This window comes from Miniopterus schreibersii, assembly GCF_964146895.1.
Source record: "Miniopterus schreibersii genome assembly, chromosome: 1".
In the NCBI taxonomy this organism is placed as follows: domain Eukaryota; kingdom Metazoa; phylum Chordata; class Mammalia; order Chiroptera; family Miniopteridae; genus Miniopterus; species Miniopterus schreibersii.
The window spans coordinates 66,681,923-66,708,509 of record NC_138101.1 but is presented as its reverse complement, the minus strand read 5'-3'; the positions used below and the strand labels follow the sequence as shown (position 1 = coordinate 66,708,509).

The 26,587-nt window shown below is 40.8% G+C and overlaps 2 protein-coding genes across 4 annotated transcripts in view; one reads left to right on the top strand and one right to left on the bottom strand.

Moving 5' to 3' along the window:
* HADH (hydroxyacyl-CoA dehydrogenase) overlaps nucleotides 1-14,429 on the bottom strand; it is a 45,703-nt gene extending 31,274 nt beyond the window's left edge. The window contains exon 1 of the mRNA XM_081151237.1: nucleotides 14,046-14,429. Coding sequence (XP_081007363.1) covers nucleotides 14,046-14,177 — 132 coding nt within the window. The 5' untranslated portion in view covers nucleotides 14,178-14,429. The remainder of the gene's footprint in view (nucleotides 1-14,045) is intronic.
* LOC308563795 (uncharacterized protein) overlaps nucleotides 14,382-26,587 on the top strand; it is an 87,793-nt gene continuing 75,587 nt past the window's right edge. Inside the window, exon 1 of one of the 3 annotated variants that reach the window (XM_081151252.1) lies at nucleotides 14,382-14,576. The gene's annotated coding sequence lies outside the window, so the exon portion shown is untranslated. The remainder of the gene's footprint in view (nucleotides 14,577-26,587) is intronic. The other 2 variants (XM_081151251.1, XR_013999845.1) reach the window with 2 other exon arrangements.

Sequence of the window (26,587 nt, the reverse complement as noted above, 5' to 3'; positions counted from 1 at the left end):
TCAGCCACAGACCCATAAGGTCACTCCCTCCAACACAGGTTTCTTCTCTCTCAAACTGGGGAAACTGAGGTACATTCTTTTCTCAATTATTGCAATGGGCAAAAGCATTTATTGTTTGTGTGTATTAGTTGCAGATCATTAAAACTATTGAATTTTTGAGCAGGAAGATACACTAGAGTTCATTCAGTGTGGTGGCTTTCCAAACTTTTTTAATCAGAAAATCCTTCTTCATAGGAATGCAAACAGGAGAGCAATACATAAAACAGAGGTCAGGGAAGGGGAGTTTGGGAACCACCAAGGAGATTCTTGGAACCCCCTAAAGTCCATCAGAACACAGAGTAAAAATCTCTGATCTATTCACATCCATAGGATGGCTATTATTAAAAAAATAGGAAATAAGTGCTGGCAAGGATATAGAAAAATTGAAACCCTTGTGCACTGCTGATGGAAATGTAAAATGGTGCAGCCACTATAGAATACAGTATGGCAATTCCTCAAAAAATTAAAAATAATTACTATATGATTCAGCAATTCCACTTCTGGGTATATACCCAAAAGAATTGAAAGCAAGGCCTCTTCCAGATATTTGTACACCCATGTTCATAGCAGCATTGTTCACAACGAGCTAAAAGGTAGCAGTAACCCAAGTGTCCATCAATGATGAATGGATAAACAAAATGTGGTACATACCTGCAATGAAATATCATTCCATTAAAAATATTCCAATGAAATATTATTCCCTAAAAAGAGGGGGGGGAAATCTGTAAAGTTTCAAGATACAAAATCAATATACAAAAATGCTGCATTTTGCCCTGGCTGGTGTTGCTAAGTGGTTAGAGCACCTGCCCTTGGATCAAAGGATTGCGGGTTTGATTCCTGGTCAAGGGCACGGGGGGGGGGGGGGGGGGGGGGGGGGCAATCAATCTATGTGTCGCTCTCACATTGATGTTTCTAACTCTCTCTCCCCCTCCCCTCCCTCCCTCTCTTCCACTCTCTCTAAAAATCAATGGGGGGAAAAATCCTTGAAGGAGGATTAGCAAAAATGCTGCATTTCTACTATACTAATAATGAATGAGCAGAAAGAGAGACCAAGAAAACAATTTTATTTATAATTGCATCAAAAAGAACAAAATGCCTAGGAATAAATTTAAGCAAGGAGGTAAAACACCTGGTACACTGTAAGACATCTTATAAGAAAACTATAAGACATTGATGAGAGAAACTGAAGAATAAGTGGAAAGATATTCCCATGGACAGACAGAATTAATATTGTTAAAATATCCATACTACCAAAAATAATCTACAGGTTCAAGCAATTCCTATTCAAATTCCAATGACTTTTTTTTTTTTTTTTTTTTTTTACAGAAATAGAACAAACAATCCTAGAATTTAGATGGAATCATGAAAGACCTCAAAGAGCTAAAGTAATCTTGAGAAAGAACAACAAAGCTGGAGACATATTCCCTGATTTCAAACTACATTACAAAACTACAGTAATCAAAACAGTAAGGTATTGGCAGAAAAACAGACACATATATCAATGGAAGAGATAGAGAGACCAAAAATAAACCACACATATGTGGTCAATTATTTATGACAAAGCAGCCAAGAATATACAATGGGAAAAATACAGTCTATTCAATAAATGGTGTTGGAGAAACTGGACAGTCACGTACAAAATAATGAAACTGGACTACTATCTTATACCATACATGAAAGTTAACTCAAAATGGATCAAAGATTTGAATATAAGACCTGAAATCATTAAACTCCTAGAAAAAAATCATAGGAGACAAGCTCCTTGACACAGGTCTTAGTGATGACATTTTTGGATTTAATACCACAAACAAAGGCAACAAAAACTAAAATAAACAAGAGGGACTACATCAAACTAAAATGCTTCTTCACAGCCAGGGAAATCATCAACAAAATGAAAAGGTAACATAATGAATGGGAGAACATGTTTGTAAATCATATATCTGATAAGGGATTGATATTAAAAAAAAACCTCAACAGCAAAAAAAAAAATCTAATTTAAAAATGGACAGAGGAACTCAACAGACATTTTCCCAAATAAGACATACAGATGGCCAAGAGGTACATGAAAACGTGCTCAACATCACTAATCATCAGGGACATGCAAATCAAAACCACAATGGGATAGCACCTCACCCTGTTAGAATGGCTATTATCAAAGAGTTTAAAAAAAAAAAGTGTCGAGAGGATGTGAAGAAAAGAGAACCCTTGTGTACTGCTGATGGGAATGAAAATTGGTGCAGCTACCATGAAAAACAGTATGGAGGTTCCTCAAAAAATTAAAAATATAACTACCATACGACGCAGCAATTACACTTTTTTAAAAAAATCCTCATCCAAGGACATGTTTAGAGAGCTCTAGGAAGAGAGAGAGAGACCGAAACATTGATGTAAAACAGAAACATCAATTAGTTGCCTTCTGTATGTGCCCCAATGGGGAATCGAACCAGGAGCCTTTCGGGATGCTGCTCAATCAACTGAGCCGCTCTGGCCAGTCAGGCATAATTCCACTTTTTATAAAAATAAAAATAAAAATAAAAAAAGATACGAAAGCACTTACTCGAAAAGATATATGTACCTCCATGTTCACTGCAGCACAATTTACAATAACCCAGATATGGAAGCAACCTGTGTCCATCAATGGATGAATAAAGAAAATGTGGTGTACAGATTAAAGATGGAGGCAGACTGAGTGGAAGCTACACAGACACTTTCCCGGGACTAAACTGGAATTACAACTAAAATATAGAAAAACCACCCTGAATAATCAACTGCAACTGAAGAAAAGCTGAAGAGCACCCTGATAGCCAAGGAGTAACAGCCATGGAAGAGAATGATGCATCTCAGTGGGAAGGCGGGGGTGGGGAGTGGGTGGGAAGATTAATCAAAGAACTTGTATGTATATAAGCATAACCGGGGGGCACAGACAATAGTGTGGAGAAGGGGGGCGGGCAGGTGGGGGGTGGAGGGGATCGACGGGGAAAAAAGGAGGGATACCTGTAATACTTTCAACAATAAAGATAAATTAAATTTTAAAAATGTAGTGTGTATGTATGTTAACACACACAAAGGAATATTATTCAGCAATAAAAAAAGCAAATCTTGCCATTTGCAACATGGATGGACCTTGAGAGCATTATGCTAAGTGAAATAAGTTAGACAAAGAAAGACAAATACCATATGATCTCACTTATATGTAGAATCTAAAAACAAACAAAACAAAAACACTGCGCTCATGCATACAGAGAACAAATTAGTGGATGCCAGAGGTGAGGGAGGGGGTGGTAAAGAGGGTTAAAAAGTACAAACTTCCAGCTATACGGTTAATGATACTCATTGTATATTTGCAAGTTGCTAAGAGAGTAGATCTTAAAAAATTTCATCGCAAGAAAAAAAACTGTTGTAACTATGTATGGTAACAGATGTTAACTAGACTTACTGTAGTGATCATTTCTCAATATATACAAATATTGAATCATTATGTTATACACCTGAACTATACAATGTTATATTGGCAATTATATATAATTTTTTTTAAAAAAGGAAGGGAATTATGACACATGCTACAACTTAAGTGAACCTTGAAGATATTACATTAGGTGAAATAAGCCAGTCAGAAAAGGATGAATACTGTATGATTCCACTTATGTGAAGTACCTAGAACAGTCAAAACCATAGAGACAGAAAGTGAAGAGTGTTTGCAAGGGGCTGGAGAGAAGGGAGAGGGGTCCCGGGGAGTCATTCTTTAATGGGTATGGAGTTTGGGTTTTGCAAAATGAAGAGTTCTGGAGAGGGATGATCATGATGGCTTCACAAGCAATTGTGTGTACTTAAATGTCACTGACCTGTACTTTTTTTTTTAGTTAAAAATTAGAATACTTAAATAGAGAAAACTATGAAATGTTATTAAAGGACATAAAATAAGACCTCGATAAATGGTGATATGCCATGGTCACTGAAAGGAGGACATGTTATTATAAAGATGTTGCTCTTTCCCAAATTAATATATAAAGCAAATGCAGTACCAATCATGTACATTTTTATTTAAGTAGTTAAAATGATAAATTTTATGCTATGTATGTATTTTTTATCATAATTAAAAAAAGATCTTTGATCTGATTCAACACAATATCTTCATTTTACTATGGAAAAAAACATAAAGCAGAAACTTTATTCACCTAAGATCACGTTGCAGGTACTAGTTTTCTATCTAAATGTAATTCTGTAAAAGGTAGTTCTGTCTATATTTCTTACTCCATCAAACTCTTCAGTGGTTCCCTGTGACCACAGAATAAAATTTAAGTTCCTATACCTGGCATGAAAGGCCCTACAGGATGGGGATTCGCCTCCTCTCCACACACACTATTCACTGTTGCCCAACACTTCAACTCCACAAGGCCTGTAGCTCCCTGCATCTGCTACTGCCTCTCATCTCCAGGCCTTTGCACAGTCCACACCTTCTCCCCAACTTCGCCTCATTAAAGAAGCGTTAGACTAATCCGCAGATCCTCTCCGCCCGGGGCTAGGTGTGTCTCACGCTTCTATAATAATACCCCCCCATGCTCTTACCACTGCACCCATCGCATTGTGTATGATCACCTGTTTAAGTGCCATCTCCCCAATTCCCTTACTGCAAGCACCTGACTAAATTCATCTTTGTCTGCTGAGTACTTAGACCCCACCTGGCTGTGGCAGGCCCTCAGGAAATGGTGACAACAAATACATCTGGTGGAAAAGCCAAGATGAAACTAGACCTTTTGAAGATCCAGGGCTGTTTTCATCAAGGTAACTTAGGGCCTCCCTTCACAATGTGAACATAATTATTTTATTGAGGGTTCTCACTTAGGAAAGAATTTAATGTGTCTTGGATGCAATGATACCAATCACACTCATTCCTGAATTATGCAACAGTACCACCCAATGTATTCTAACTTTCTGAGGAGATGGCAGCAGAAGAGTGGAGTACTAAAGTAACAGGACTTTTTTCCTCCTCCCATAAACACCTGTTATTTTAAAAACAAATAAAAACTCTTTCTGGCACTTTAACTAGAGTAACCATAATTTAAATCAATCCACTGAGAACTCATGTTTTATATGACAGTGACCTACATATTGTAAGACCTTGAGGACAAGCAATCTGCAATGGAAAACATTTTATTTGAAGGTTATATCCTCAGCTCCATGACTTCTCTAGCCTTGGTGGAAGGCAGGCTTAGCCAGGGAGAAGTATTTTTAGACAAGGGTGCTTCAGAGCTATAAAAATAGGCCCAGTGAATAGCACACTTGTCAAAGTCTGAGAACTCTATCCACAGGGCCAAGTAAACATGCCTAGCAGAAGCACACTGAGTTTTTTTACAAACATATCACCAGACTGGAAACAGCTTTTCTGAAGCATAGCCTGAATGGTGAATTTGTAAGAACTACGTCAAATGGTCCAGTAAGGTGTCTCACGGGCCCCAGCACTACAGGATGGCTGTGTTTCATCAACATTACATTCTCTCAGAAAAATCACAAACTTGCATGAACTATCTGCCACAGTGGAATTCTGACTGCCTCCTGATCCCCAGAATAAGTGCACCCTAATCAGTGCTCCCTATGCTGATGTGCCCTAGAAAATACTGTGCCTTGCCAACAAGGCTTGGCTTTGGGTTCTCATGATTGGATGCAGGGAGGAGAAAAGTCATAAATAAATTACATCTCTCAGAGCTGACAATCCTGGGTTTATAATTATCTTTGGTTATGCAATACCATGAACTCTGCCATCAGCATGAGTTGTCTTCACTAACTTAAACAATCAGAAGAAGGCACTGTGTTGAGGCTTTCAACCACCACTTACCACTATACTCACCTGGCTTGTTCTTAAAACAGTTGAATTCATTGGCTGGCCTATTTATATAAACTTAGATTTTTATATTCAAAACCTTCTCTAAAAAGCCAAGAAAATGTGCCTTCATTTTCAGAGAAGAAGTCTGTTAAATACACACTTTTTAAAAAAATTCAGTAAGCATCTGGGTTTGGTAATGTAGAGAAAATAACTTCTGTCCCAGGATTCTTCCCTTCCATATCCCACAAATTCTGGAAAAGAGAAGGGATAACAGGGCACATCAATGGCATCAACTAAGTCTTAGTTATATTTAAGAATCTCTGTAAGATGTTGCCATGATGGACACTTTCTGGGTAGAGAAGAGAGTTATAAATGCAAACTGCTCTCGAGCAAGATTAATATGGCAATGTTTGTTAGGATGAGTGGAGTTTTAGTGAAAATGACTAATTAAAAAAGTGGAAGAATATACCGTGTTCATGGATTGGTAGAATTTACATCATTAAAATGTCCACCCTACCCAAAGCAATCTATAGATTCAATCCAATCCCTATTATAATACCAACGACATATTTCACAGATCTAGAACAAATCTAGAACAAATACTCCAAAATTTTATATGGAACCAAAAAAGACCACAAATAGCTGCAGCAATCTTGAGAAAGAAGAACAAAGCTGGAAGAATCACAATACCAGATATCAAGTTATACTACAAAGCCACTGTTCTCAAAACAGCCTGGTACTGGCACAAGAACAGGTATATAAATCAATGGAACAGAACAGAGAACCCAGAAATCAACCTAAACCATTATGCTTAATTAATATTTGACAAAGGAGGGAAGAACATACAATGGAGTAAAGACAGTCTCTTCAATAAATGGTGCTGGTAAAATTGGACAGGTACATGCAAAAAAAAATGAAACTAGACCACCAGCTTATACCATGTACAGAAGAATAAATTCAAAATAGATAAAAAACTTAAATCTAAGTTGTGAAACCATAAAAATTCTAGAAGAAAACGTAGGCAGCAAAATCTCAGACATCTCTTGTAGCAAAATGTTTGCCAATACATCTCCTAGGGCAAGGGAAAGAAAGGAGAAAATAAACAAATGGGACTGCATCAAAATAAAAAGTTTCCGCACAGCAAAAGAAACCATCAACAAAATCAAAAGGGAGCCCACTTCTGGGAGAACATATTGGCCAATGATACATCTGATAAGGGGTTAATTTCCAAAATATGTAAGAAACTCATACAACTTAACAAAAGGAAGACAATCCAATTAAAAAATGGGCAATGGATCTGAATAGACACACTTCTCCAAAGTAGATGTACTGATGGCCAAGAGACATGAAAAAATGCTCAAAGTCACTAATCATCAGAGATGCAAATTAAAATGACAATGAGCCCTGGCTGGTTGCTCAGTGGTTAGAGCATGGGCCCGCGGAGCAAAGGGTTTCAGGTTTGATTCCCGGTAAAGACATGTACCTCGGTTGCAGGCTCGATCCTTGGCCCTGGTCGGGGCATGTGTGGGAGGCAACCAATCATTGTGTCTGTCTCACACTGATGTTTCTCTCTCTCCACCCCCCTCCCCTCCACTCTCTATTTAAAAAAACAAAAGGAAAAAATATCCTTGGGTGAGGATTAAAAAAAATAAAAACAAAAAAGCCGATAACAAGATATCACCTCACACCTGTCAGAATGGCTACCATCAACAAATCAACAAATGACAAGTGCCGGCGAGGGTGTAGAGAAAAGGGCACTCTAGTACACTGCTGGTGGGCATGCAGACTGGTGCAGCCACTATGGAAAACAGTATGGAGTTCCCTCAAAAAATTAAATATGGAGCTGCTATTTGATCCAGTGATCCCACTTCTAGGAAAATATCGTAAGAAACCCCAAAAGAATATATGCATCCCTATGTTCATGGCAGCATTATTTACCATAGCTAAGATCTGGAAAGAGCTCAAGTGCCCATTAGGAGATGAGTGGATAGAAAAGCTGTGGTACAATTACACTATGGAATACTACGCAGCTATAGAAAAAAAGGATCTCATACCCTTTGAGACAGCATGGTGGGACCTGGAGAATATTATGCTAAGCCAAATAAGCCAGTCAGAGAAAGACAAGTATCACATGATCTCACTCATATGTGGAATCTAATGAACAAAAGAAACTGATAAACAAAATAGATGCAGAGAAATAGAAGCAGACTGAAAGCTCTCAGAGGGAAGGCAGGGGTGGAGTGGTGGGTAGGGAGAGATTAGCCAAAGAACTTATATGCATATATGCATAATCCATGGACACAGACAATAGTAATGTGGTGAAGGCCTGGGGAGAATGAAGGGGGTCAATGGGGGGAAAAATGGGGCATCTGTAATACTTTCAACAATACAGTTTTTTTTTAAAAAGAGGCTCCCACAACAACTCAGGTAACAATGCCTGGTCCAGAAATTACAAAGGAAAGCGCAGGGGAGAACCCTCCTCATGGAGGAAAGCCTCAGTCTTTTCCATGACCCTATCTTTAGAGTGGATGGAAGAACAAGAATGGCAATAACAGGAGGAGGAAACGCTCTGGAACAGTTGGAGGGAACATGATGAATTGAGTTTTGGAAACTGACTTGGAGTCTATTGGCAGGAAGACGGCAGCAGAGCATCCAAATAGAGATGATCAGCAGCAGGTGACTGTGAGTCTACAGCTGAGGAGAGTTCAAGCTGGTATCTGTTGATTCCAGATAGCCACGAAAAACCCTTGTCCAGGGAAGCCCCACCTCCCCATAAGACAGCAGAGGCCAGAGGTGCAGGCAGAACTGTGCTTATCTCAGCCTCAGGGATCTCTAGTCAGCAAAATAGGAGTTGAGAGACCAGAGTACCAGCCCCAGCTCTGCCTCTGACCCTTGGCCCCAGTACCATCTCTGCAAGAGTGATTATTGTAATGGTCACTCTACTTTGAATGGAATAAAGTGTTACATTTGCAAAATTTTTTAAGTGCCAGGCCCTATTGTAAATGCTTTATGAGTATGAACTCACTATAATACCCCAAAACATCTAAACTAAGATTTTTTTCAACAATCCACATAATTAGTCTTAAAAATCTTTAGGCTTGTTTGAGCTCCCTATATCTCCCTCCCTATCAAATATCTTCTAAGACAGTTAAGAGAATCTAAAACAAGATAAGTCATCACCAGATTAGATCTGATGGAGCTATATAAAAGATTTATTGAACAGTTCCTATTGAACACACTAGTACAACTCTAAGAACTTGGTTCATTTGACTCTCATAACATTGTGAAGCAAGTACCCTAATTCCCAGATAAGGGACAAAGGCAGAGAGGGGTTAAATGACTCACCCAAGGTCCCCACAGCCAGAAGAGCAAGGGCTGGGATCCAAACTCCAGCAGGCACCTCACAGCCTGCTCACTTTAAAGCATTAGACCACCACTCACCAGAAACTATCCCACTGCATCATTAGCATAACCCAGGGGAGACACAGAACAGAGAGGAGCAGCATTATCTTCCCGTGGTCCCGGGAGAGCTGGGCAGTGAGGGGTGTGCCTAACGCAGATATGGGGAGAAGAGAGAAGGGGGAGGAAAGGTAATCAGAAACGCAAGCAGGGGACAAATAAGTGAGGCTGGATCTAACACAGGGCAGAGAAAACCCAAAACCCAACATTCTGCTCTACAATGTCCCAAGGTATTCCATAGCATTCTTTTTTTGCCAATCAGCCCACCCCAAGTCCAAGAGCTAATATGCTGACAGAAGCTGGTTTACTGTCCCAGTATGTCACAAAGAGCAGAGAACAGCCCAATAAAGAATTGAGCAAAAATACAGGAAATGAGGGAAGAAGGTCATGACAAACACATCCCACACCCTTGAGGAGGAAGTTAACACCTGGGAATAAAAATATTCCATCTATAGAACCGTCACAAGGAGAGACTGTGCCAGTCTCCTGTGATCCCAAAACCTCTCCCAGGCCACTGCACTGTTTTCAAGCAAATTTCCACAGAGATGAACTCCCTGCAAAACAGAGAGAATAAAGTCCAACAATACAGAACAACTCTGATCCTCTTCTATTCGGCATCAGAAAATTCAGAACTGGGGGCAGAGAGAAGAGAAGGGTGGACAAATTCAGTGGCTGGGGAGAAGCTTTTGGGTCCACTTGAGTCCTCATCAAGCATCATCACAAATGCCAGGAAAATGTTCATCTGTAGCTTAGAATGTTGCCCCCTCTTTTGTTTTAACAGCTTAAGGAGCTCTCCCCAGAAGAAATGTGCACTTTTTGCTTTTTAAAAGGGACCAAAAAAAAAAAAAAAAGCTTTGAGTGAGAAGAACCCAGCTCCAATCCCCTTCAAGATGCAAACTTTCTCACTTCCTCCAAGAAGGGTAGCGTACTAAAGGATCCCTGAGAAATTCAGCCTCTGTAATGCCACACCCAGGGAGCTCACTGACTCCTCACCAGTAACTTAATGAAAGCTACAAGCTCTCTGGGCTCCCTATGTGAAAAAAGATAATGTACAGGCAAACCTGAGAAAGAACTCGTTCTATAAACTGAAGAAAAGCACAGCTAGTACCTTTCTTCCCTTTCTTCCTCCTTTCTAAAGCAAAAAACAACTCAAGGGTCATTTGATGCTGTAAGCTTCTTTGCCAGCCCAAGTATCCGACTAAAGACAAACTGGCAATCAGAACCAAGTCAGCAGTGTATAATGGGCAAACACACACACACAAAACAGTTAACCTTACTTAAATATTAACCTGCAGCCTAAGCAATTTCTTAAAATTTAAAACAAACAAAAGAAATGACAGGCAAAGTAGATACTCTCAGAGAATACATATGTACAAATGACCTGTGCTCTGATCAACTGTAATTAAGCACAGTCTTAAATTGCTTAATTGCTCAAGAAATGTGTCAGGATCCCACAAAATCTATTTCATTTTTTTCCATCCTACTCAGCATAAACTGGGACATATGGCAAAAATGATCAATAAAAAAATATCATGAACTCGGACAACAGTGTGGTGATTGCTGGGGGGAGGTGAGATGGAGGAGGGAATAGGGGGGATTAATGGTGATGGACAGAGACTTGACTTGGGTGAACACACAATACAGTGTACAGAAGATGTACTGTAGAATTGTGCACCAGAAACCTGTATAATTTTGTTAACCAGTGTCACCCCAATAAATTCAATAAAAAGGAAGCAAAAAAGATTGTAAACAGAACTACACCTTGATTAAAATTAAAACTACTTCAGAAAGAGTTCAAGAGAGTGAAGCTAAATGCGAATTAGTAGCCTACCTTAGATGCTAGTTTGTGCTTGTTGTTTATAGAGCTTTATGAGGACTCCAGGCCAGCGTGGCTCAGTTGGTTGGAGCATCACCCTTTCACCCAAAGGTTGCTGGCTCGATTTGAGGTCAGGGCACATACCTGGGTTGCAGGTTCAATCCCTGGTCAGGAGCATGTATGGAAGACAACCGATTAATGTTTCTCTCTCACACATCGATGTCTCCATCTCTCCCACAGCTTCCTCTCTCCAAGCAAGTCCTCAGGTGAGGAGTAAAAAAAAAAGAAGCTATATGAGGATGAACAATACAACAGGACAACAGGAGGAGGGTAAAAAGTGCTTTCCCTCTTCACAGAGGTCCCTGGACGACTGGCATTTGCCTTTAAGGTTAAGTGAGATGGAACAGAATCACAACCAATATTCTCCATCTAAACATTACAGGCGTACCTCAGCAGCCACGATCCGAGATGGGAATGGTATGAGGGGAGAAGGCCAGAGGACAGGCATAACTGCAACGAATAATCACAAAGGCAGCTAAGCCTCTGTGAGCTTACTAGGTGCCAGACCCTTCACTGTGCTAAGTGCCTACACGTGCTAATTCATTCAATCTTCTAGATCCTCCTCCAAGGCTAGTACTAGTACTAGTCCTAGTTTAGAGATTAGTAGGCACAGAGGTTAAGTAACTTTCCCATGTTAACACAGCCAACGTGAGGCAGAGCTAGCACAGAGGCCATCCAATTCCCCAGACTGAACTGGAGCTAATCTACAGTCAAGCACATCAACTATTTTCTGTGGCACTCAATAAGCAAAACATGTAGGTCAAGGAGCACGAAGAATGAAGCAATACTGCTTAGAACTGTATGCCTGAGGGTGGAGTGCAAAAATGGATCTGTTAAACTGCTGAAACGAACCCAACTACTGGCTGAGAGTAGCACAGAGATGTTCTGCAGAAAAGCATGGTTCCCTTCCACAGGATTAGAGCTCCCTTTCATTTAGAGTGGCTGAGGCTCTTGTAAACCTTGTTCTGTAAGAATGGAACAACTTACTGTTCGTTATGACTGTCCACTACTTCAACTTCTGGAATGACAGTTCCATTTTATTTCCAACCTGTAGGATAAATAGCTCTCCCCCACCCAACCCCCTGAAGTTTCAAAAGAAACTCCCTGGTCCAACTACTCAAGGATTTGATCCACAAATCTGTTCCCATCAATGTCAATCTCCTCCCTCCTTTCTCAGATGAAAGCTCTAATACCATACTCATAATTTTAGGTGCTACCTCGGGGCCTTATTGTGCAGCACAACACCCTTTTCTGGCCAATAACGGACACAGCATTCCAAGAGGTGAGCAACCTGAAATAATCCTTTCTACTTAGTTTGTAATCTTCTTCCACTGATGATGTCCTCAAGGCACCATTAACAACAGTTTCTGAACCCCATTCCTATATTGGTATTGGAGGCTTAAGGCCCTAATGAATCTTGTCCTTGGGATGTTGTTTAAATGTTTGTATACAAATACATTACTTTATACCTTCACACAGCAAATCTCACTCACAGCCACAGGAGCAGGCGAATGGAAGTGCACTCAAGCTGAACTTTCTCTTGAGTATCCTATAATGTAATACAATGTCTGGAACTTTTAGCTAAAGGGACTTACTCCTCACATCTCATGTAGAACATAGACTAAGGGAACACCATAACCTAGCGGCCAAGGTATCCACACAATAAAAAGGGCAACGTATGTCCAAAAACATGATCTCGGAAGAGAGAAACGGAAAACTGTTAGAAGGATAAAATGTTAATGAAATACAGATTTTAGGAGAAAATGCAATCAAATCAATATGTTGCAAAAAATGTGCAGGGAGAGAAAATTAAGATATATAATAACAGTAAAAGATTTTTAAAAGAGCAAGCATGGAAATGTGGACTTGACTGGAAGGACACTGAAAAATAAACTCATGACTAGCCACTGCACTGGAGTACTCCACTAAGAAAAACTAGGTAACGGTCTCCCCTTCAACAATACAAGGTGCAAAGGGCTGAAATGCTAAGAATATAATCAACTAGGACATGAAAATCAAGGTTCTCCAATACGAGCTGGAATTTGCAAAAAATAAACAAGATGCAAATATCACAGTATCCGGGTAATCAATTGCACAACTGACCTTGAGCCACAGCTCGACTGGAACAATGCAGAGTCTTGAAGACCCGCATTTAGATTGGAGGCCCTCAGCCCCTTTATCTTCATTCACCTCCCACTTTCTCGAAGCCCTTAAATCGCGCAGTTCTCAGAACAAAGGGCACTGGGTCAGAGGTCAAAGCTACCTCCCACCGCCTTGGGCAGACTCAAAGGGCCTCCCAAGCTCTGATTAGGTAACTTTACAAAGTGCTACAAAAGTGATGACTATTATAATATTTTTGTAACCCAGCAAGCAAAGGAAACACACGGGAGGTTGAAAGGAGACCCTTTAGGAGAGTAGAAAACTGCTCTTACAAAGACTGTATAATTCTGAAAAATTCCCGATCTCTCGAAGCAATTCGGGTGTAAGCCAAGCAGCAAGCAAGCACATAGTTATGTCTCATACAATACTATCTTTTTTCTCTGCAAGACCCAGTTCCAAGTGCATTCGCTAACACGATCCACCCAGCCCTCATCGGGCCCTGCGGGAGCTGGAATTTAGAGACAAGAAACCTGCGGTTCGGCCCCAAGACACTGGAACTTTGGGGAATGAACGCTCACAGGCCCAGCAGCAAGATGTTTCAACTGCCCTGGGGAGGAGCAGGGTCGAAATTTCCGGGTGTCCCGCGGACTCCGGCCTCTCGGCGGGGTGAACCCGCCGAGCCGCGGCCCATCACCGCGCTCCCAGGTGGCGAGCAAAGCGAGCGGGGTGCATTGCCGCTGGGCGGCTCACCTGGGCAATGCCGGAGCCCATCAGCCCGCCGCCGATGACCGCCACGTGCTTGATGACGATTTTCTTCGCCGTGGCTGAGGCCGTGGACGAAGAGGACACGGTGCGCACAAACTGCCTGGTTACGAAAGCCATGGCGCTGAGGCGAAGGTGGAAGCGGTGACGGCGGCCAGAAGCAGCGCAGAAGTCTCAGCGGCGGGGACTCACCGACAGCCAGAGGACCTCTGGGGGCGGAGGCCCAGGCGACCCCGCCTTCCTGCGCGCCCCCGGCGTTAGCGTGACGTCACCTGAGACTGGGCGGGGCCCCGCGGCCCGCTCAGCTCATTGGCGGAAGCCGTGGGGACGACGTTTGAGCTGAAGAGCGCGACGTCGGGGCCGTAGTCGCCTGGCGCGGGGCCGGACCCTCCGCTGCAGAAGTTAGGGGGTCGCGGCCGCCAGGCGTGGGCTGGGACCGCCCGTCGCAGCGGGGCGGGGCGGTTAACGCTCCGCGGTCGGGCCGAGTGCAGGCCGTTCCTCGGGAAAGCCGGGCCTCTGGTAAGCTAAAGACGTAGTATTGACTAGTTACGTCGTCGCCATTGCTGCTTGTGCGTACCTCAGCTCTGAGGTAATACGTGTTCTTTGGCGCTGGTGATAAAGGGCCCCAAAATGAGCACCCTTGATTCATGCCGCCTAATAACCAACTCTAGGGATTATTTTACTCCTGTGGATGAGTGTTGATGCTAAAAGGGAAAGAAACTAACTGCTCACACCTGAAATAAGTGTCTAACGGCCCATGAGTTCCAAAGTAAAGGTCAAGCCCAGGGAAGGGAAAGGGAGAGCTGACCTTTAGTCACCCGTTTCAGCGTTAGACGTCTGATGGTTTAAGGTAAAAGGGCAACCTTTGTAGAGTAGTTGATGCCAACTAAGCCAATCTTCTCTGTGTAATTTCGAGTTACTGTACCTTAGTAATATAGAACTTTTATTCACTTATTTTTAAATATGTAGTAAGGACCCACAAACTCACCATCAAGTCAAAAGTAGGCCTTTTCCTATGGGAAGTAACTATCATAAGGAATCCTGGGTTCACCATTCCTTTGCTTTGATCTCCTCTAATTCTGTAAAAATACAGGAGAAGCACTGTTGCTGAGCACTCTTCAGGCTTGGGACAATACTAAGGAGAGAGAGGGTCACATCCAAATAATAAAAAGTCCATTACATGCTAGAATGTAGCAAATGTGAAATCCTATGGGACCAGAAGTGGAAAAGGAAAATTACAGAGAAACCTAGTAATTTGAGGAATAAGCATATGAAAATTCAAGCCAGAGGAGGCAGCACATGCAAAGGTAGAAACAAAATTTTGCCCCAGAAGGAAGAGGAATTAAGTGTGATGAGAGGTGAAGCAAAGATGGTAAATTAGGAACATGCATGGATGATTCTTTAGATGATTTTTAACCTTTCATTCTCAATTACAAGTTGTGTCTAATACAAGGCCAGACATATTCTGACAGTGTTGTCACAATATATATATTTTAAATGTGTGTAATGTCAAACATAATGCCTGATAATGGTGCATTTTCAGATCCATGATTTGTTTTCCTCAGAAAAGGAAAAATAACCAGTGCTGTATTTTTGAGTGACTCAAGTCTGAAGCCATCTGTATTATTTAAACATGTGGTGTTGAAAAAGGAGCACTTAGCCTGGCCGGTTGAGGCTCAGGGGCTGAGCATCGACCTAGGATCCAGGAGATCACAGTTCGATTCCCGGTCAGGGCACATGCCCAGGTTGCGGGCTCAATTCCCAGTCAGGGGCATGCAGGAGGCAGCCGATCAATGATGACTCTCATCACTGATGATTCTATCTCTCTCTCCCTCTCCCTTCCTCTCTCTGAAATCAGTAAAGATAATTTAAAAAAAAAAAGCAAAAAGCACTGAGAGGAACCCTGGCTCAGTCCCTGGTAGGCAATATGACCATCTACCGACACCTCCTGGGATCCAGTGTCCTTGTCTATCAAAAGAAACAGTTTGACAGATAACTTTGCTGCTGATTCATACTGAGAGTCTAACTCCCATTTACTGTCTTCTGAAGCAAGGGCCACACTGCCCCAACTCCTGCCCAGTCCTGATCAGATAACAGTTACAATAGAATCATTCTCCTTTTGCCAGGACTGCTAGTCTTTTCCCAAGTGTGGCCTTGAGCTTTCGGGTGCCCAGTAACAATTTCCGTGGTCCTTGCCTTGCACATTCACCCTGTTCTTGGGGTCATGCATCCTTTCTTCCTGCAGAATGGAGTGCTGGGAAGTATGGCTTTGGTCACTGAACCAGCTCAGAGACAGCAAAAGAAAGGGCTGGCACAGAGAATGGCGTAATAACTACTTTGTTTTGTCCTATAAATGGATAATTGTAATATTTAAAAAATAGATGTCAAAGAAGCATTATTTGAAAGTGTACATAGTGATGGGCTCTGGGAGTGGCAGAAGCTGGGAATGCAATTGGCCCTTTGCCTCCAACAGAGTGATGGTATACAGATAATATCAAAGCCTTCCAACCTGCTTTATGGGGTAGGCGGGCAGAGAGAGGAGCTGACACTGTCTTCACAATGTCATGTGATAGACACAGTGACCCAAGGACAGGGTGTGTTAACAATCAGGAACATTAATAGGGGAGGATTCAGTGAGTAAGTTGGAATTTTCCTTCTATTTGTGGGAAATTAATGATTTCTAGTTTACTGGGGAAACAGTGTTTTGTTGAATGATTTTTAGATTTCATATGGCAGAAAACCGGAAGTTGTGGCTACTGAGGGCCCCCCACCAGCAAAGCCCAGAAAGCACAACCAAAAGCTTAACTACTGCAAAATTAATGAGGGCTATCATTGCCATACTTGTCAGCAGTGTTTTCAAGAAAATAGTTATATGATTTGCATAAAATACGTAGTTAGTTTGAGAAGGGCACAGTCATGTTTTGCTGTATCCCACTGAAAGATATTCTCTATAAAACATATAAGGCAAAGTCTCTAATAACACTGAACAATTTTACAAATAATTTTATCTGTTTGAGCTTTTAGAAAAAAATGTATCATGGCAAACTTTAAGCTTTGGCCATGTTAGCAGCTGTCCCAACACCAGCTGTTCTCTACTTTGATCTTCTCTACTGGGAAAATTCATTAAATCCTCACAATAACCCTGTTTGATAGGTACTAAAGGTACCCCTCTTTTACATGTAAGGAAACTGAGGCCCAGAGAGGTTTAGAAACTTGGTTAAGGTCACACAGCTAATGAATGGCACAGGCAGAGTGAAACCTGGAACAGTTTATTTTCAGGGCTCATGTTCTTTTAACCATTGTGCTGTTTTGTCTCTCTTCATAACAACCCGAAGGCTACCACTGCTGTGCTGCACTGAAGGTGAAGAAACCGAGCTTCCAAATAATTGAATCATTTATTAAATGTTACCTACCTAATAACTGACTAGGCTGAGATTAGAACCCACTCTGACCTCAAAGCTCCCGCTCTTTTCATACTCCTTAGACGGTTCCCCTGCTGCTAGATGAAAAAATAAAATAAAATGGGTGATGGTTCCCAGTAAACATTATATATGTCTGGATTTGGAGCTTTAACTGTTATAATATTAAGGTTAAGTAGATTAATTTACTTAGACATTCTTACTAATAAACCCCAGAACCACAAGTTCCACACAGTGATTCCCAGTGTTTACACCATAGGAGCCATGGTTGTTCTTTTCTTTTTAAATTACAGTTGACATACAATATTAGTTTCAGGTGTACAACATCATGATTAGACATTTATATAGTATATGAAGTGATCACCCCGACAAATCTAATACCCATCAACAGTATATATAGTTATTACTATATTATTGACCATATTCCCTATGCTGTATTTTATATACCCTTGACTACTCCATAACTACTAATTGGTACTTCTAAATCCCTTCACCTTTTTCACCCATCCCCCCAACCCCTCTCCCATCTGACAACTGTCAAAATGTTCTATGTATCTGAGTCTGTTTCTGTTCTGCTTGTTTGTTTATTTTGTTTTTTAGATACCACATATAAGTGAAATCATCAGGTATTTGTTCTCTGTCTGACTTATTTCACTTAGCTTAATACCCTCTAGGTTCATTCATTTGTTGCAAATGGCAAGATTTCATTTTTTTATGCCTAAGTCATATTCCATTGTATATATGTACAACTTCTTTATCCATTCATTTATTGATAGACACTTAGGTTGCATCCATATTTTTGCTATTGTAAATAATGCTGCAATAAACATGTGGATGCATATGTCTTTTTGATTTAGTGTTTTGGATTTCTTCGGATGAATACACAGAAATGGAGTTACTGGGTCCTTCTTTGTCTCTTGTTATAGCCTTTGTTTTAAAGTCTGTTTTGTCTGGTATAAGTATTGCTACCCTAGCTTTTTTGTTTTGTTTTGTTTCCATTTTCATGAAATATCTTTTAACATCCCCTTACTTTCAGCCTGTGTGTGTCTTTCTATCTGAAGTGAGTCTCTTGCAGACAGCATATGTAAGGGTCTTGTTTTGTTATCCATTCAGCCACAATATGTCTTTTGATTGGAGCATTTAACCCACTTGCATTTAAAGTAATTGTTGGTAGATATGTGTTTATTTCCAGTTTATTCATATTTTTTATCTTTTTATTTTCTTCTTGAATACCCTTTAACATTTTGTAATATGATTTGGTGGTAATGAACTCCTTTAGCTTTTTCTTGTCTAGGAAGCTCTTTATATTTCCTTCAATTCTAAATGATAGTTTTGCTGTGTAGAGTAATCATGGTTGTAGGTCCTTGCATTTCATCACTTTGAATATTTCTTGCCAATCCTTGCTGGCCTGCAGTTTCTCTTGAGAAATTAGTTGATAGTCTTTTGGGAGCTCCCTTGTCGATAACTATCTGCTTTTCTCTTACTGCTTTTAAGATTCTTTGTCTCTAATCTATGGCATTTTAATTAAGATGTGTCTTGATGTGGGCTCTTTGGGTTCATCTTGTTTGGGACTCTGTGCTTCCTGGACTTGTATGTCTATTTCCTTCACCAGGTTAGGATAGTTTTCCATCATTATTTTTTCAAATAGGTTTTCAATTTCTTGCTCGCTCTTCTCCTTCTGACACCCCCATGATGCAAATATTGGTATGCTTAACGTCCCAGAGGCTCCTTACACTATCCTCATTTTTTTTAAATTCTTTTTTCTTTTTACTATTCTGATTGGGTGTTTCCTGCTTCTTTATATTCCAAATCGCTGATTTGATTCTCAGCTTCATCTACTCTGCTGTTGATTCCCCGTAATTCATTCTTCATTTCAGTTAGTGTATCCTTCACTTCTGTCTGGTTCTTTTTTATGGTTTTCATGTCTTTTTTTAATGCTTTTGAAGTTCTCACTAAGTTTCTTGAGCATGTTTATAACCATTGTTTTCAACTGTGCCTGGTCGTTTGCTTGCCTCCATTTCATTTAGCTCTTTTTCTGGAGATGTATCTGGTTCTTTTCTTTGAAACCTGTTTCTTTGCCTCCTCATTTGGACTGTTTCCCTGTGTTTGTTTCTGTGTATTAGGTAGAGTTGCTACATCTCCTGGACTTGGTAGAGTGGCCTTGTGTAGTAGGTATCCTGTAGGGCCCAGTGGTGCAACCTCCCCCATCACCCAAGCTGGGCGCTGCAGGTATGGGCTTTGCGCACTGTCCTGTTGTAGTTGAAGGACTTCCATTCAGCTAGATTTCAGGCAGTTCGGAATAATGGTTGTTCTGTAGTTTATGTAATTTTGATATGGTTGTGGGAGGATGTAAGTACTATGTTTATCTATGCCACCATCTTGACTGGAAGCCTCAGCATTTCTTATAATGCAGGTCTTGTGGTGGTAAATTCTCTCAGTTTCTGTATGTCTGGAAAAGCCTTTATTTCTCCCTCATATCTAAAGCACTACTTTACTGGATATGTTATTACTGGCTGGTGATTTCTCTCTTTCAATAATTTGAATATTTGATTCTACTGTCTCCTAGTTTGTAGAGTTTCTGCTGGAAAATTTGATGATAATCTGATGAGGTTTCCTTTATATGCTCTCATTTTCTTTTCCCTGGCTGCCTGGAGAATCCTTTCTTTGTCATTAATTTTAAAAGTGTTAATATAATATGCCTCGGAGAAGCCCTTTATGGATTGAGATAATTAGGTGTTCCATTAGCTTCTTGGATTTGAGGATCCAGTTCTTTCCATGGATTTGGGAAGTTTTTGTTGATTGTTTCTTGGAATAGACTCTTTTTTTTTTTAGCATTGATTTTATTGGAGTAACATTGGTTAATAAAATTCAGTAGGGTCTTTGTTCCCTCCTCCATCTCCTCCCCGTCTGGTATATCCATTATTCTTATATTGCTCTATCTAATGGAGACAGATAGTTCTCGTAGAGTTCTTTTGTGCGTGTTTTTTCTTACTCTCAATTCTTTCTTATTCCATAGGGGTATTTCTAGATTTCTGTCTTCTTTATCACTAATTCTTTCCTCCATCTAGTCTGCTCAAATTCATGAGCTTGCTAGTTCATTCTTTATCTTATTTATTGAATTCTTTAGCTCCAGAGTTTGTTTGGATTTTTTTTATAGTCTTATTCTCTTTAGTGAAATACTTCTTTTGTCCATTGATTTTTATTTCAGAGCTTGTTGAATTATTTTTCTGAGTTTTCTTGTATCTCATTGGGTTTTTTTAGAACCTCAATCTTGAATTCTCTGTCACCTAAGTCACAGTCTCCCATGCCTTATTTTCTGGAGATTTTTCATTTTCTTTCTGAATTCCCTTGTTAACTTGGTTATTCATTGTGCTTTGTGGATTACTTCTCTGCTTGATATTTGTGGGATTGAAAACTTTTTAAAAAAGTACTTGCCACTTTAGTGTTTATCAAGTTGATAAGTACAGGTCTTTTGTTTTCCAGTAGGTGGTGCTAAAGCACACGTTTTTATTTTCTCTTACCTGTACTGCTAGGGCTTCTGGAATCTCTGTGGAGCAGTGTTGCCTCAGCCATGGAGAATGCCCTATATTTCCTGAGGAGGTGGGTGTCCCCTTTTACATTGGGGTTGCCTCCGTCTCGGTATCACTCCCGTGGGGTGGGAAGTGGCGGCCTATGGGTCTTCTGTGTGTTCCTAATGCCATCTTTCTGCAGCCAGAAGCCACCAGCAGAGCTGCTCAGTCTGAGTTGACCCAGCTGCCTCTACTAGGCTATGCTTCGATGGGTGGGGGAAAAGTGGGCAGGACAAACAGGTTTGCATATCTAGGACTCTGCTCTCTTCAGTGGATTTAGTCACAAGGGGTACAGACCACATAAGTTGAAAAGTTTTTTCCAGCCCTTTTGTGATCTGCCAGGTGAGAGTTTTACTGCCAGATAGGCCACAGGTGGGTGGGGTGGGAGGGTTCCCAGCTCTGCAAAATCCTTTATCTGGTACTAGTGGGCTATGGAATGCTAGGACCCTTTACACTACTGCTTTGCCCCTTGGCCCAGCCTCATTGTGTACCCAGGCCGAATTGTTGTCTCTGCCCCTCTGGTTTGCCCAGTGGGGGTTGCACCCCAACTGGTCACTGCCATCCTGTCTGCTGGGGCCAGGGTAGGCACTGGACTGCACACGGCTTCTGTCTCTGCCCTCCCCTCACCCCCACCCCAGTCCCATCTCTGCTGTTTGCTCAGGTATGCCTGCATTCAGGTGTGTCAATTTGTGGAGATCTCAGGCGTGTTCAAGTATTGAGCAGGGAATTCTTTGTAGAATTATAGCTGTCCAACTTGTAACTTCAAAGGGAGAGACCTGGAGGTCCTCTCCGCCGCCATGCTGCTCACCTCCTACAGTGATTTTTGATTTACAGAAGAGATGCAGAGATGATACAGAGAGTTCACATATTCCCCTCACCCAGCTTCCCCTGATTTGACATCTTACATAGCCATGGTACGTTTGTCAAAAAATAAGAAATTAACATTGGTACAATACTATTAACTAAACTCCAGACTTTATTGGGATTCACTGTTTTTCCCCTAAATGTAGTATTCTGTTCCAGGATCAAATCTGTGATACCACTCATTTAGGAACAAATGCTTTAAGAATCTTTGTGCATATACTTAAATTTTATCCAGAAATGTAGTTCCAGTCTATATTGCCAACAACAGTATGTGAATGCATATCACTTATCAATACTTGGTTATTTTTCCTTATAAAATTATCTTTAAATTCCAATGGGTAAAAAATAGCATCTTACTGTTTTAGTTGCATTTTTGAAGAGTTTAAACTTTATTTCATACATTGGTCATTTGTATTTTCATATTTTTTTGTACCTTGGGCCTATTTTTAAAAGTGGGGTATTCTACAAATCAAATTATTAACACTTTGTACATTAAGGATATTAAAGTTTTGCCAAGAATGATACAATAATTTTTTATAATTTTCCAACTTTTTAAAAAATAATTTTCTATTTTTGTATCATTAAATCTATTCTGCTTTATTTTTGTGATTGAGTCCACTACTTTTTTATGCTTAGAAAAGTAGCTCCCCATTCTTATATCAAGTTTCATACATAGATATATACAGATATATTATTTTTATTTATTTATTTACTTTTAAAATATATCTTTATTGATTTCAGAGAGAAGAAGGAAGAGGGAGAGAGAGATAGAAACATCAGTGATGAGAGAGTCATTGATTGGCTGCCTCCTGCAGGCCCTCTGATGGGGATCAAGCCTGCAACCCGGGCATGTGTCTTGACCAGGAATCGAACTCCAATCACCTGGATCCTAGGTCGATGCTCAACCCCTGAGCCACGCCCAGCCGGGCTATTATTTTTACTTTTTAGACCTTTTGGGATTAATTTTGATGTGTGGATAATGGAGAAAAATGTTGCTTTAATTTTATAAATAATTAACCAGTTATTCTAGCACTGTTTTTTAAAATATTGTTTTCTGTTCCTTCATAATGTGATGCCACTTTTATACACTAGAAGATAAGGGTTTATGCTTTCTATTTTATTTCATTTGTTCATTCTACCACAAAACAGTTTTGTGATTCATTATTTTAAAAGATAGTATATATCATTGCATATACGGTCAAATCATTTTCGACAAGGGTACTAAGACCATTCAATGGGAAAAAGACAATCTTCTCAACAAATGGTACTGGGGAAACTGTGTATCCACATATAAAAGAATGAAGAATGAAGTTAGATTCTTACCTCACGCCATATGCAAAAATGAACTCAAAATGGATTAAAGACTAAACATAAAAGCTAAAACTATAAATCTCTTAAAAGAAAACAGAAGGAAAGCTTCATGGCATTGGTTTTGGCAATGATTTCTTAGATATGATCCCAAAGGCACAGGCAATAAAGAAAAATGGACAAATTGGACTTCACCAAAATTAAAAACTTGTGCATCAAAGCCCCCCCGGGTCGGAAGTAGAAAAGATGGTGGAAACTAAGGGTTTAAATAAATAGGGTAGCCCTGGCTGGTATGGCTCAGTGGTTGGAGCTTCGGCCCTCACACGGAAGGGTTGCGGGTTCAATTCCCAGTCAAGAGCACGTACTTGGTTTTCAGGTTTGATCCCCGCCCTGGTTGAGGCACATGCAGGAGGCAACCAGTTGATGTCTCTCTCTCACATCGGTATCTCTGTCTTCCCTCCCCTTCCCTTTGCCCTCTCTAAAAAGAATCAATGGAAAAAATATCCTCAAGTGAGGGTTAACAGAAGAACACACAGAAAAAAACAGGGTAAGTAGGAACAGTGAAGAGGGCTGTTGAGGAAATAAACTGGGTGTGTGTTTTAGAGTGTTTTAGTCCATTTTGGCTACTATAACAAAAATACCATAAACTGGGTATCTTATAAGGAACAGAAATTTCTCGCTGTTCTGGAGGCTAGAAGTCCAAAAGTCAGGGTGCCAGTAAATTCAGCATCTGGTGAGAGCCTACTTCTTGGCTTGTGGATAGCTGTCTTCACATTGCATTCTCACATGGTGGAAGGGACAAGGGAGATCTCTGGAGTCTCTTGTATAAAAATACTAATCCCATTCATGAGGGCACCACCATTATGACCTAACCACCTCCAGATAATATCATATTGGGGATTAGGTTTCTTCAATACATGAATTTTTGGGGGGATGCAGGCATACAGTGTATAGCAGGGAGGTCTTGGGAAAGGCCACATTAGATAGGCCTTTGCTGGGAGGCCTCCCTGAGGAGGTAACGTCTGAGCTGTGACCTGTATGAGGAAGAGTGGGCCATGGAAAAAGTTGGAAGGGGGCTTTATGTATAGGCAAAATCCATAGGTTGAGGTATTAAAAAAACCCAACTTTTCTAACTTAGCTTAGAAGTATAAGAGAAACAAGTACTTCATACTTTGCTACCAGGGCAAGGGACATCCAGTGAAGATGGTGGAGTAGATGAACTCTGTTCTCACTCCTCTCAGGAGCATATAAAAATTATAACTAAATCATAGAAGAACCATTATTGAGAACCATCTGAAGACTAGCTGACCATAATTCATGTAAGGATATAAGAAACCGTGCCAAGACTGGTAGGAGGAAAAGAGACATGGTAAGGGCAAGTTCCACATCCATGGTGTGGTGATTAAGAATCAAGAGGGATAACTTGGCTGCAGCGGTACCCCCTGAGGAGCGAGGGGTTCCAGCCCCAGACCCAACTCCCCAGAGCCTGGAACCAGTGCTGGAAAGAGAAGTCTCCATAACGTCTGGCTGTGAAAAACAGTAGGGATTGCGACCAAGAAAGACAGAGGGCTGCAGGAAACAGATATGTTGCTCTTGAAGAGCTGGAGTACAAATTCACTCGCTTACAAACTCACTTGCTCCAAGCTCCAGTTCAGGGACAGCAGCTCAAAATGCACCAGGGACATATAGGGAGGAACTAAATTGACTAACTTAAGGGCGAAGAGTGGAGGGGGAGGGGCTGAGGCCTCTCTCTCTCTTGGGATGGAAGCATGGGCATATGTCACTATTTCTTGGTTGAGCTCTCCTCCCACCCAGGCAGCCCAGTGCAGGCAGGCGCCAAATCTGTGCTCTCCATTAACCTGGTTAACACCATTCATCTTCCCTGGTGATTCCCTGAGACCCCATCCCACCCAATTTGCTCTGCCAGCCTGAAACTCTTCCAGCAGTTCCTCCACACCAGTGGGCAGACTTGGCTCATGCTTCAGACTTTCACAAAATTATCAAAGGTCAAAAGAGAAATTAAGAAAACAGCCCCATTTACAATTGCATCAAAAAATAAAATTGCCTTAGCTGGTTTGGCTCAGTGGTTAGAGCATCGGCCTGTGGACTGATGGATCCTGGGTTCAATTCTGGCCAAGGGCACGTACCTCAGTTGCAAGCTTGATCCCTGGCCTTGGTCGGGGCTCATGCAGGAGGTAACCAATTGATGCGTCTCTCTCACATTGATGTTCTCTCTGTCTCCCTCTGCCCCTTCCACTTTTGCTGAAAAGCAAAGGAAAAAATATCCTCAGGTGAGGATTTAAAAAAAAAAACACACCAGAAAAAACCCCTAGGAATAAATTTAACCAAGGAAGTAAAAGAATTGTACTCAGAAAATTATAAGACATTGAAGAAAAAAATTGAAGATACAAATAAATGGAAGCATATACTGTGCTCATGGATAAAAAGAATTAACATTATTAAAATGCCCATACTACCCAAAGCAATCTATAGATTCAGTGCAGTCCCTATCAAAATACCAATAGCATGTTTCACAGAACTAGCACAAATAATACTAAAATGTATGTGGAACCACAAAAGATTCCAAATAGCCAAAGCAATATTGAGAAAGAACAAAATTGAAAGTAACATACCACCCAATCAAACTATACTACAAAGCTACAGTAATCAAAAGAGCATGGTACTAGCACATAGCCCTGGCTGGTGTGGCTCAGTGTTTAAAGTGTCGTGAGCACCGAAGGGTTGAGGGTTCAAGTTCCTGTCAAGGTCATGTACCTCAGTTGTAGGTTTGCTCCCTGCCCCCAGTCGGGGCATGTGTGGGAGGCTGCCAATCTGTCTCTCACACATTGATGTCTCTACCCTCTCTCTCCCTCCCCCCTCCCTCTTACTCTTTCTAAGAAATCAATGGAAAAAAATATCCTCGGGTGAGGATTAATAGCAAAAAACAAACAAACATACACATAGATCAATGGAGAATACAGAATAGAAAGCCCAGAAATAAACCCAAACCTATGTGGTAAATTAATCTATGACAAAGGAGGCAAGCATATACAATGCAGTAGGTAAAGATAGACTCTTCAATGAATGGTGTCGGAAAAACTGGACAGATACCTGCAAGAAAATGAAACTAGACTAGTTCCTTATACCACATATAAAAATAAACTCAAAATGGATTAATGACTTAAATGTAAGACCCGAATCCATACAACTCCTAAAACAAAACATAGTCAACTCTTTGACATTACTCATATATACACACACGTGTATATACACATATATGTACATATATATACACACGTGTGTGTGTGTGTGTGTATATATACTTGTCCTCAGGCAAGGGAAACGAAAGACAAAAAATTAAGAAACGGGA